This window comes from Oncorhynchus mykiss, chromosome 9 (genome assembly GCF_013265735.2).
Source record: "Oncorhynchus mykiss isolate Arlee chromosome 9, USDA_OmykA_1.1, whole genome shotgun sequence".
Lineage (NCBI taxonomy): Eukaryota > Metazoa > Chordata > Actinopteri > Salmoniformes > Salmonidae > Oncorhynchus > Oncorhynchus mykiss.
The window spans coordinates 76,254,838-76,267,954 of record NC_048573.1 but is presented as its reverse complement, the minus strand read 5'-3'; the positions used below and the strand labels follow the sequence as shown (position 1 = coordinate 76,267,954).

Here is a 13,117-nt window from a genome sequence, read left to right as displayed (position 1 = left end):
TTTTGTAAATGACATTGCCGAAGTCGAGGATCGGTAGGATGGTCAGTTTTACGAGGGTATGTTTGGCGGCGTGAGTGAAGGAGGCTTTGTTTGCAAAATAGGAAGCCGATTCTAGATTTAATTTGGGATTGGAGATGTTTAATATGAGTCTGGAAGGAGAGTTTACAGTCTAACCAGTCACCCAGGTATTTGTAGTTGTCCACATATTCTAAGTTAGAGTAGTGATGCTAGACGGGCGGGCAGCGAACGGTTGAAAAGCATGTATTTGGTTTTTAAGAGCAGTTGGAGGCCACGGAAGGAGAGTTGTATGGCATTGATAATCTGATTTCATGATGTCTTGCACACATTAAAGGCCCATAGTACCAGAGGCAGCCCCACAGTATTATTCAACTGATTTGAACTTCTCAATAAACCCACCTAAATCCTGGGGGGAAACATTCTGTGGACCAATTGAAACAAAATTAGAGCTCTTTGGCAATACATGTCAGCGCTGTGTTCACTGACGACCAGATGAAGCAATCCATGGAAAGAGCACTCTCAAAGATGGGGGAAGTTCGGTCAAGCTGTGGGGTTGCGTTTATACTTCTGGGGGGGGGGGGGGGGCTTTGAACAAGGCATCATAAAATCAGCAGATTTTCAGGTGTTTTGCAGTCCTATGTTCATCCCAGTTTACAAAAACTGGGTCTCCATTCAAGGTTGTGGGTCTCCCAGCAGGACAACGACACCAAACACACACAAAAAAAAAGCACACAGGAATGGTTAAGAAGAGATGCTGGACTGTTCTGGAATGACCAGCAAGAAGTCCAGCTTTGAATCATATCCAAAATTTATGCTTAGATCTGAAAACAAGTTGGAGGGCACCTTTCGAAAGATTGAAGAATGCGATCAGTTTGCTGCTGAATAGTGAGACAAATTGCCAGTAGAAAGGTGAGCAGCTCTTGGGGGTTTTTAGGCCGGGTTTCTGTGAAAGCCTTTTGACATCTTTTATAAAAAAAAGATCGCATAAGTCCCAAGATGCATTTGTCTGCAGTTATCTTCGCCAAAAGGCTGTGCAACCATGTACTAGCTCTGGGGTGCCAATAATTTTGTCCGTGCCAAAAATAAAATAAAACATCCAGTGTGCGGTGGTCAAAATTGATCAAATTTCTATTTATTTTATAAGAAATCAGTACTTTTTTTTTTTTTTTTATATACGAAAAGTGCAAGAGAGACATGGCACGGACAAAGTTATTGGCACCCCAGAGCTAGTTCATGGTTGCACAGCCTTTGACCAAGTTAACTGCAGACAAATGCCTCTTGGGGCTTACGCAAACATTTAAATGAAAATAAATGATTAAGCCCTTTTTTGCATCAGCAGATGTATGTGGGGTGGACTGTATGTGCCAGTTCAGTCTGGCTGCATCCTCTCTCTCCTTCTCACTGGCTTGCCTGCTCTGTTTTTGTTTTTAGGTCTGTTGCGTGTAGAAACTCATAGCCCATCTCATTGATAGGCCCTGCTTTACTGACGTTGCGAGACATTTCAAGCCAAGAAATTGCGAGATAGACGGGCCTAGCGCGCGGTCCTGACTCCGTCTGCATGGTGGCCAACCGGCCTATACTGTGCCACTGTTCTCTGAAGTACGGCTACTAATTAGTCTCCTCCATTACAAAAAAAACCCCAAACAATTAATCTTAGCAGTTGGCAGACTCGACACTAAAATGGGAATCGATATGCAAAGGAGTTGACGAAATCAATTATTTCGGAGTCGTCTCTACCGCTAAGAAAGACCATTGTCCGTAAGTTGGAACAATGGCAGAGAAAGGCAAGTGACAGCGGTGAAGTCCTGTATTTGCAATAATTTGAGGAAGGAAATGCGATCTTTGCGAGGTGGAGTCAATGTACAGTAACGGTGGTGAAGGGCTGCGCCATAAAACCCAAACGGTTCCCGGTAGCAGCTCAGCTGCAATGTGAATTCATCATGGATTTGAAATGTATTTTCGTCTAAAAAAATTTTTAAAAATCTTTTTAACAGAACCAATTAAAAATATATATATATATAAAAATATATATTTTTCCCCCTCCCGCTGTTTGTCACATCTCTACTACTTAGTAGCGTGGCCGTTTTTAACGCAGGAACTTGATAAGTCCTTGTCTTTCCTCTGCAGACACCCTGACATGGAATAAACCGTCCATCAACGGGACAGCTCCTCTTCCCCGCAGTCTCCACTCTGCCACAACCATCACCAACAAGTGAGTTAACACAATTGTCTTAACTTGAGCAACACATTTGTCTTTTCAGGGAGAGGGACTTGATTTTTTATTTTTCTATCATTATTATTATTATTTTTTATTTTTTTCCTGAACCGCCAAGTAACTGGATGTGTGTACATTTTTACTTCTGAGCTGGTCTGGTGCATGGTTGGTCTATCAGGAGCTCACCTGTCTCCCTCCTCACCTGTCTCCCTCCTCACCTGCCTGCCCCTCTCCCTCCTCACCTGCCTGCCCCTCTCCCTCCTCACCTGCCCCTCTCCCTCCTCACCTGCCCCTCTCCCTCCTCACCTGCCTCTCTCCCTCCTCACCCGTCTGTTCTGTAGGATGTTCGTGTTCGGAGGCTGGGTTCCCCTGGTGATGGATGACGTCAAAGTAGCGACACACGAGAAGGAGTGGAAGTGCACCAACACACTGGCCTGTCTCAACCTAGGTATGTCAGGCTGACCAACACACTGGCCTGTCTCAACCTAGGTATGTCAGGCTGACCAACACACTGGCCTGTCTCAACCTAGGTATGTCAGACTGACTGACACACTGGCCTGTCTCAACCTAGGTATGTCAGACTGACTGACACACTGGCCTGTCTCAACCTAGGTATGTCAGACTGACCAACACACTGGCCTGTCTCAACCTAGGTATGTCAGGCTGACCGACACACTGGCCTGTCTCAACCTAGGTATGTCAGGCTGACCGATACACTGGCCTGTCTCAACCTAGGTATGTCAGGCTGACCGACACACTGGCCTGTCTCAACCTAGGTATGTCAGGCTGACCGACACACTGGCCTGTCTCAACCTAGGTATGTCAGGCTGACCGACACACTGGCCTGTCTCAACCTAGGTATGTCAGGCTGACTGACACACTGGCCTGTCTCAACCTAGGTATGTCAGACTGACTGACACACTGGCCTGTCTCAACCTAGGTATGTCAGGCTGACCCCACACACTGGCCTGTCTCAACCTAGGTATGTCAGGCTGACCGACCCACTGGCCTGTCTCAACCTAGGTATGTCAGGCTGACCGACCCACTGGCCTGTCTCAACCTAGGTATGTCAGACTGACTGACACACTGGCCTGTCTCAACCTAGGTATGTCAGGCTGACCCCACACACTGGCCTGTCTCAACCTAGGTATGTCAGGCTGACCGACACACTGGCCTGTCTCAACCTAGGTATGTCAGACTGACCGACACACTGGCCTGTCTCAACCTAGGTATGTCAGGCTGACCGACACACTGGCCTGTCTCAACCTAGGTATGTCAGGCTGACCGACACACTGGCCTGTCTCAACCTAGGTATGTCAGGCTGACTGACACACTGGCCTGTCTCAACCTAGGTATGTCAGGCTGACCGACACACTGGCCTGTCTCAACCTAGATATGTCAGACTGACCAACCCACTGGCCTGTCTCAACCTAGGTATGTCAGACTGACTGACACACTGGCCTGTCTCAACCTAGGTATGTCAGACTGACCAACACACTGGCCTGTCTCAACCTAGATATGTCAGGCTGACCGACACACTGGCCTGTCTCAACCTAGATATGTCAGACTGACCAACCCACTGGCCTGTCTCAACCTAGGTATGTCAGACTGACCAACACACTGGCCTGTCTCAACCTAGATATGTCAGGCTGACCGACACACTGGCCTGTCTCAACCTAGGTATGTCAGGCTGACCGACACACTGGCCTGTCTCAACCTAGGTATGTCAGGCTGACCCCACACACTGGCCTGTCTCAACCTAGGTATGTCAGGCTGACCCCACACACTGGCCTGTCTCAACCTAGATATGTCAGGCTGACCGACACACTGGCCTGTCTCAACCTAGATATGTCAGACTGACCAACCCACTGGCCTGTCTCAACCTAGGTATGTCAGACTGACTGACACACTGGCCTGTCTCAACCTAGGTATGTCAGACTGACCAACACACTGGCCTGTCTCAACCTAGATATGTCAGGCTGACCGACACACTGGCCTGTCTCAACCTAGGTATGTCAGGCTGACCGACACACTGGCCTGTCTCAACCTAGGTATGTCAGGCTGACCCCACACACTGGCCTGTCTCAACCTAGGTATGTCAGGCTGACCGACACACTGGCCTGTCTCAACCTAGGTATGTCAGGCTGACCGACACACTGGCCTGTCTCAACCTAGGTATGTCAGGCTGACCGACACACTGGCCTGTCTCAACCTAGGTATGTCAGGCTGACCGGTACGGCGTACCGCCCAAATCCCCCCGGTGTACGGCGTACCGCCCAAATCCCCCCGGTGTACGGCGTACCACTCAAGCCTAACAGGGACATGATGACTCGATCCAGAAATCAATGTTTAGTGACTTGACTACACCACCGATGTTTCACTCCCGTCCGCTCCTAGACTCGATGGCGTGGGAGTCGGTGCTGATGGATTCTCTAGAAGATAACATCCCCAGGGCCAGGGCCGGTCACTGCTCCGTGGCCATCAACTCGCGCCTCTACGTCTGGAGCGGACGGGACGGATACCGCAAGGCCTGGAACAACCAGGTGTGCTGTAAGGACCTCTGGTACCTGGAGACAGGTGAGTTCTTTAGTTCACTTAATCGGTCTGTAATGACACTTGTTCGGAAACATGCGTGTTGCTTATTTGTGTGTGTGTGTGTGTTAATTGAAAGTATCGATGATACATTTTGATGTAGAACACTTGTAATACAGTGAATCTCAAGGTGATAATTTGTGAACTACTTGTGTGTTGGGAATTTAACCGTACGAATAAGTTAGGTGGGATACAGCGAATCCTTAAGTTATTTAGGTAGTTATTTTGATTTGTTAACACCAACCGCTGCTCTGTTCCTCACAGAGAAGCCCCGCCCCCCGTCACGGGTGCAGCTGGTGAGGGCCAACACCAGTAGCCTGGAGGTGAGCTGGGGCGCGGTACCTACTGCAGACACCTACCTGTTACAGCTGCAGAAGTACGATATCCCCCCCGCCTCGGCCGCCACCACGCCCGGCGTCAGCCCCGCGACGTCACTACCGGTCAACTCCCCCAAGAGCCCTGTCACAGCCTCTGCAGCGTCCCCCCAGGGCCTGCCTCTCCAGGGCATAACGCTGGTCCCCTCCCCCACCACCACAATGCCTGGGAGTCCACTGGCTGCAGCGAATGCACGCGGGCCAGGTAGCGACTACTGAATTACTCATTTTTATTTAACTTTATTTCTGTAATATTTTGAATGCTCTTTTTAAAAATATGTATTTTATTGTTTGGCTTAACTTCTCAAAACTGTTTTTAATTATATTTGTGTCCAAACATAATCAAAGGGTTTTCTTTCCAGATCAGCCTCTTAAACGTTGGTTTTAACATTGTTTTTGTTTTTAACATTGTTTTTGTTTTTCCCAGCTATCCTGAAGGTGTCTGCTCCCCATTCCACCACAGGCACCTCCATCGTCACGGTGAGGCAGGCCAACCAGGGCGGGAAATCTCCCGTAACGGTGACGTCACTTCCTGCCGGGGTCCGCATGGTGGTGCCGGCCCAGGGTGCACAGGGAACGGTAAAGGAAGTTCTTATTGGTTCTTGTGTACCAAATGCTACTCTATTCCCTATAGAGTACACTACGTTTGACCGGGGCACATAGGGGAATTCACACTACAAACGTATCACCCTCGTGCACTTAAGGAAATCAAGGATGTTTTGGAATTAGTGGATATATGGAGGCTTAAATATCGTGACCTAGTGAGATATACATGGAGGAGGTTTAATATCCTGACCTAGTGAGATATATATGGAGGCTTAAATATCGTGACCTAGTGAGATATACATGGAGGAGGTTTAATATCCTGACCTAGTGAGATATACATGGAGGAGGTTTAATATCCTGACCTAGTGAGATATACATGGAGGAGGTTTAATATCCTGACCTAGTGAGATATACATGGAGGAGGTTTAATATCCTGACCTAGTGAGATATACATGGAGGTTTAATATCCTGACCTAGTGAGATATACATGGAGGAGGTTTAATATCCTGACCTAGTGAGATATACATGGAGGAGGTTTAATATCCTGACCTAGTGAGATATACATGGAGGAGGTTTAATATCCTGACCTAGTGAGATATACATGGAGGAGGTTTAATATCCTGACCTACTGAGATATACATGGTGGAGGTTTAATACCCTGACCTACTGAGATATACATGGAGGTTTAATATCCTGACCTAGTGAGATATACATGGAGGTTTAATACCCTGACCTAGTGAGATATACATGGAGGAGGTTTAATATCCTGACCTAGTGAGATATACATGGTGGAGGTTTAATACCCTGACCTACTGAGATATACATGGAGGTTTAATATCCTGACCTAGTGAGATATACATGGAGGTTTAATACCCTGACCTAGTGAGATATACATGGAGGAGGTTTAATATCCTGACCTAGTGAGATATACATGGAGGAGGTTTAATATCCTGACCTAGTGAGATATACATGGTGGAGGTTTAATATCCTGACCTAGTGAGATATACATGGAGGTTTAATACCCTGACCTAGTGAGATATACATGGTGGAGGTTTAATATCCTGACCTAGTGAGATATACATGGAGGTTTAATACCCTGACCTAGTGAGATATACATGGAGGAGGTTTAATATCCTGACCTAGTGAGATATACATGGAGGAGGTTTAATATCCTGACCTAGTGAGAAATACATGGAGGAGGTTTAATACCCTGACCTAGTGAGATATACATGGAGGTTTAATACCCTGACCTAGTGAGATATACATGGAGGAGGTTTAATATCCTGACCTAGTGAGATATACATGGAGGTTTAATATCCTGACCTAGTGAGATATACATGGAGGAGGTTTAATATCCTGACCTAGTGAGATATACATGGAGGTTTAATACCCTGACCTAGTGAGATATACATGGAGGAGGTTTAATATCCTGACCTAGTGAGATATACATGGAGGAGGTTTAATATCCTGACCTAGTGAGATATACATGGAGGTTTAATACCCTGACCTAGTGAGATATACATGGAGGAGGTTTAATACCCTGACCTAGTGAGATATACATGGAGGTTTAATACCCTGACCTAGTGAGATATACATGGAGGAGGTTTAATACCCTGACCTAGTGAGATATACATGGAGGAGGTTTAATATCCTGACCTAGTGAGATATACATGGAGGAGGTTTAATATCCTGACCTAGTGAGATATACATGGAGGAGGTTTAATATCCTGACCTAGTGAGATATACATGGAGGAGGTTTAATATCCTGACCTAGTGAGATATACATGGTGGAGGTTTAATACCCTGACCTACTGAGATATACATGGAGGTTTAATATCCTGACCTAGTGAGATATACATGGAGGTTTAATACCCTGACCTAGTGAGATATACATGGAGGAGGTTTAATATCCTGACCTAGTGAGATATACATGGTGGAGGTTTAATACCCTGACCTACTGAGATATACATGGAGGTTTAATATCCTGACCTAGTGAGATATACATGGAGGTTTAATACCCTGACCTAGTGAGATATACATGGAGGAGGTTTAATATCCTGACCTAGTGAGATATACATGGAGGAGGTTTAATATCCTGACCTAGTGAGATATACATGGAGGAGGTTTAATATCCTGACCTAGTGAGATATACATGGAGGAGGTTTAATATCCTGACCTAGTGAGATATACATGGAGGAGGTTTAATATCCTGACCTACTGAGATATACATGGAGGAGGTTTAATATCCTGACCTAGTGAGATATACATGGAGGAGGTTTAATATCCTGACCTAGTGAGATATACATGGAGGAGGTTTAATATCCTGACCTAGTGAGATATACATGGAGGAGGTTTAATACCCTGACCTAGTGAGATATACATGGAGGAGGTTTAATATCCTGACCTAGTGAGATATACATGGTGGAGGTTTAATACCCTGACCTACTGAGATATACATGGAGGAGGTTTAATACCCTGACCTAGTGAGTTATACATGGAGGAGGTTTAATATCCTGACCTAGTGAGATATACATGGAGGTTTAATACCCTGACCTAGTGAGTTATACATGGAGGAGGTTTAATATCCTGACCTAGTGAGATATACATGGAGGTTTAATATCCTGACCTAGTGAGATATACATGGAGGAGGTTTAATATCCTGACCTAGTGAGATATACATGGAGGAGGTTTAATATCCTGACCTAGTGAGAAATACATGGAGGAGGTTTAATATCCTGACCTAGTGAGATATACATGGAGGTTTAATATCCTGACCTAGTGAGATATACATGGAGGTTTAATACCCTGACCTAGTGAGTTATACATGGAGGAGGTTTAATATCCTGACCTAGTGAGATATACATGGAGGAGGTTTAATATCCTGACCTAGTGAGATATACATGGAGGTTTAATACCCTGACCTAGTGAGTTATACATGGAGGAGGTTTAATATCCTGACCTAGTGAGATATACATGGAGGAGGTTTAATATCCTGACCTAGTGAGATATACATGGAGGAGGTTTAATACCCTGACCTGGTGAGATATACATGGAGGTTTAATATCCTGACCTAGTGAGATATACATGGAGGTTTAATATCCTGACCTAGTGAGATATACATGGAGGTTTAATACCCTGACCTAGTGAGATATACATGGAGGAGGTTTAATACCCTGACCTAGTGAGATATACATGGAGGAGGTTTAATATCCTGACCTAGTGAGAAATACATGGAGGAGGTTTAATATCCTGACCTAGTGAGATATACATGGAGGAGGTTTAATATCCTGACCTACTGAGATATACATGGAGGAGGTTTAATATCCTGACCTAGTGAGATATACATGGAGGAGGTTTAATATCCTGACCTAGTGAGATATACATGGAGGAGGTTTAATATCCTGACCTAGTGAGAAATACATGGAGGTTTAATATCCTGACCTAGTGAGATATACATGGAGGTTTAATATCCTGACCTAGTGAGATATACATGGAGGAGGTTTAATATCCTGACCTAGTGAGATATACATGGAGGAGTTTTAATACCCTGACCTAGTGAGATATACATGGAGGTTTAATATCCTGACCTAGTGAGATATACATGGAGGAGGTTTAATACCCTGACCTAGTGAGATATACATGGAGGAGGTTTAATATCCTGACCTACTGAGATATACATGGAGGAGGTTTAATATCCTGACCTAGTGAGATATACATGGAGGTTTAATATCCTGACCTAGTGAGATATACATGGAGGTTTAATACCCTGACCTAGTGAGATATACATGGAGGAGGTTTAATATCCTGACCTAGTGAGATATACATGGAGGAGGTTTAATATCCTGACCTAGTGAGATATACATGGAGGTTTAATATCCTGACCTAGTGAGATATACATGGAGGAGGTTTAATATCCTGACCTAGTGAGATATACATGGAGGAGGTTTAATATCCTGACCTAGTGAGATATACATGGAGGAGGTTTAATATCCTGACCTAGTGAGATATACATGGAGGAGGTTTAATATCCTGACCTAGTGAGATATACATGGAGGAGGTTTACTATCCTGACCTAGTGAGATATACATGGAGGTTTAATATCCTGACCTAGTGAGATATACATGGAGGAGGTTTAATACCCTGACCTAGTGAGATATACATGGAGGTTTAATATCCTGACCTAGTGAGATATACATGGAGGAGGTTTAATACCCTGACCTAGTGAGATATACATGGAGGAGGTTTAATATCCTGACCTAGTGAGATATACATGGAGGTTTAATATCCTGACCTAGTGAGATATACATGGAGGAGGTTTAATATCCTGACCTAGTGAGATATACATGGAGGAGGTTTAATATCCTGACCTACTGAGATATACATGGAGGAGGTTTAATATCCTGACCTAGTGAGATATACATGGAGGAGGTTTAATATCCTGACCTAGTGAGATATACATGGAGGTTTAATATCCTGACCTAGTGAGATATACATGGAGGAGGTTTAATATCCTGACCTAGTGAGATATACATGGAGGAGGTTTAATATCCTGACCTAGTGAGATATACATGGAGGTTTAATATCCTGACCTAGTGAGATATACATGGATGAGGTTTAATATCCTGACCTAGTGAGATATACATGGAGGTTTAATATCCTGACCTAGTGAGATATACATGGAGGTTTAATATCCTGACCTAGTGAGATATACATGGAGGAGGTTTAATATCCTGACCTAGTGAGATATACATGGAGGAGGTTTAATATCCTGACCTAGTGAGATATACATGGCAGAGGCTCAATCAAGCTAGTCGTCTTGACTACCCATGTCATTTTTGCTGGCCCGCAAAAGTTAGTGTTGATTGACAGCATTCTGTCCCCTAACTATCACATCTTTGGTATACACAATACTCATAGAGAATTTATGTGTTGGAAAGCCTACTGGATGACAAATTGTTTTTAAGCTAGACAGAAGAATTTAAGGGATTTTTTTTCCCTACGTAAAATAGATACAACAGATCCCCCCCCCCCTTTTTTTTAGGCAGCACCAAGTCATTACAAAAATTACAGACATACATGGAAAAACTACAAGTAATCTAGTAAAAAACCACTGAATTCACAAGAGTATAACAAAATCAAAAACAGCAAATTAAAAACATTGACAGGTCAGGGAATCAGCCTCAAAATCCTTCATCGGTGATTTAAAAACACCAATCGGGGACAAGTTCTTCCAGTTTTAAAGTATTTTGTAAGGCGTTCCAAGACGATGGTGCAGAGGACCATCGGACCAAATTCAGTTTCGGACATTTGGAACAGTCAGCAGGATAAAGTCCTGAGAAACGAAGAGACGACCCACCACATTTCTGAACAATAAAAACGCCCAAATTAAAAAGGTAGTAAACCCAACATGGCTTTTATAAATTACTGTACGGGACACTTCAAATGTACCTTAAGTGGCCATGCAATCCAATACTCCTCTTTTTTTTATTTTTTAAACAACACATATTTAGGTAAAAAGAGTTCATCTCAAACAGAGGAACTAAAAGTATAGATGGATAAGCAATAAAAACTTCACCGTAGAGGCTCAGAATGAGTTAGAGGAAAAACAAAAAGAAATGAAGGAACGTAATAAAATATCAAGTGTATAAAATATTTAAGCGCTATTAAAAAAATTAAAGTGAACTGGATGAAAAATCCACCGAATTCAACATAGAAATACTTCCAAATATATGATTTACTTGTTACAAATGGAGTCACCCAGGATTCACCAAACAATATTTTAGAAGAGGAAGCAAAGTAATTTTTAAACATATGTTCTCATTTCATTCTCCTCCATCTCCACTAACTTAAAGTTAATGGTAAGGGTATTTTTTTCTAATAATAGTATAAAATTAACAGCTATACAGAGACTCAAGTGAAGGCCTAATTACAGAGGAGGAACTTCTTGAGGCAATTAAAGCCTTTAAGTCTGGGGAAAACTCCAGGTCTGGATGGCATACCAGTGGAAGTAAACCGAACTCCAGGGCTGGATGGCATACCAGTGGAAGTAAACCGAACTCCAGGGCTGGATGGCATACCAGTGGAAGTAAACCGAACTCCAGGGCTGGATGGCATACCAGTGGAAGTAAACTGAACTCCAGGGCTGGATGGCATACCAGTGGAAGTATACCGAACTCCAGGGCTGGATGGCATACCAGTGGAAGTAAACCGAACTCCAGGGCTGGATGGCATACCAGTGGAAGTAAACCGAACTCCAGGTCTGGATGGCATACCAGTGGAAGTATACCGAACTCCAGGGCTGGATGGCATACCAGTGGAAGTAAACCGAACTCCAGGTCTGGATGGCATACCAGTGGAAGTATACCGAACTCCAGGGCTGGATGGCATACCAGTGGAAGTAAACCGAATTCCAGGGCTGGATGGCATACCAGTGGAAGTAAACCAAACTTTATTATATATACTGGATGGCATGTAAGTTGAGGTGCGTTCGGAAAGTATTCAGAACCCTTGGCTTTTTCCACGTTTTGTTACGTTTAGTGATGCACCGATATTATATTTTTGACCGATATCTGATCTTTTCCTTGCTCGAAAAAAAAACGATGCCTATATTATTATTTTTTGCGGTCTTTTTAAGCATTCTAGCACAGTTAAATAGTACCTAAATATACCTTTCTAGGGCGGAACCCCTCGACAACATTCCGCTGAGAAGGCAGCGTGCGAAATTCAAAAAAAAATTTTTTTTAGAAATATGTAACTTTTAACATATCAAGTCCAATACAGTAAATGAAAGTTAAACATCTTGTTAATCTACCCATCGTGTCCGATTTCAAAAATGCTTTACAGCGAAAGCACAACATATGATTATGTTAGGTCAGAGCCAAGTCACAGAAAAACACAGCCATTTTTCCAGCCAAAGAGAGGAGTCACAAAAAGCAGAAATAGAGATAAAATGAACCACTAACCTTTGATGATCTTCATCAGATGACACTCATAGGACTTTATGTTACACAATACATGTATGTTTTGTTCAATAATGTGCATATTTATATCCAAAAATCTCAGTTTACGTTGGCGCCTTACGTGCAGTAATGTTTTGATTCCAAAACATCCGGTGAGTTTGCAGAAATACTCGTAATAAACATTGATAAAAGATACAACTGTTATTCACAGAATTAAAGATAGACTTCTCCTTAATGCAACCGCTGTGTCAGATTTTTTTTTTTAAATCACGGAAAAAGCATAATCTGAGAACGGCGCTCAGAACCCAAAACAGCCAGAGCAATATCCACCATTTTGGAGTCAACAGAAGTTAGAAATAACATTATAAATATACACTTACCTTTGATGATCTTCATCAGAAGGCACTCCCAGG

The 13,117-nt window shown here is 43.5% G+C and overlaps 1 protein-coding gene across 5 annotated transcripts in view; it reads left to right on the top strand.

Annotated features, from left to right (window-relative positions):
• Window positions 1-13,117, top strand: part of hcfc1b (host cell factor C1b) — a 73,144-nt gene that overhangs the window by 15,223 nt on the left and 44,804 nt on the right. For all 5 annotated transcript variants that reach the window (XM_036989073.1, XM_036989072.1, XM_036989071.1 and 2 more), the window contains 5 exons: window positions 2,146-2,230; window positions 2,575-2,681; window positions 4,631-4,810; window positions 5,090-5,404; window positions 5,627-5,778. In XM_036989073.1, coding sequence (XP_036844968.1) covers window positions 2,146-2,230; window positions 2,575-2,681; window positions 4,631-4,810; window positions 5,090-5,404; window positions 5,627-5,778 — 839 coding nt within the window. The remainder of the gene's footprint in view (window positions 1-2,145; window positions 2,231-2,574; window positions 2,682-4,630; window positions 4,811-5,089; window positions 5,405-5,626; window positions 5,779-13,117) is intronic.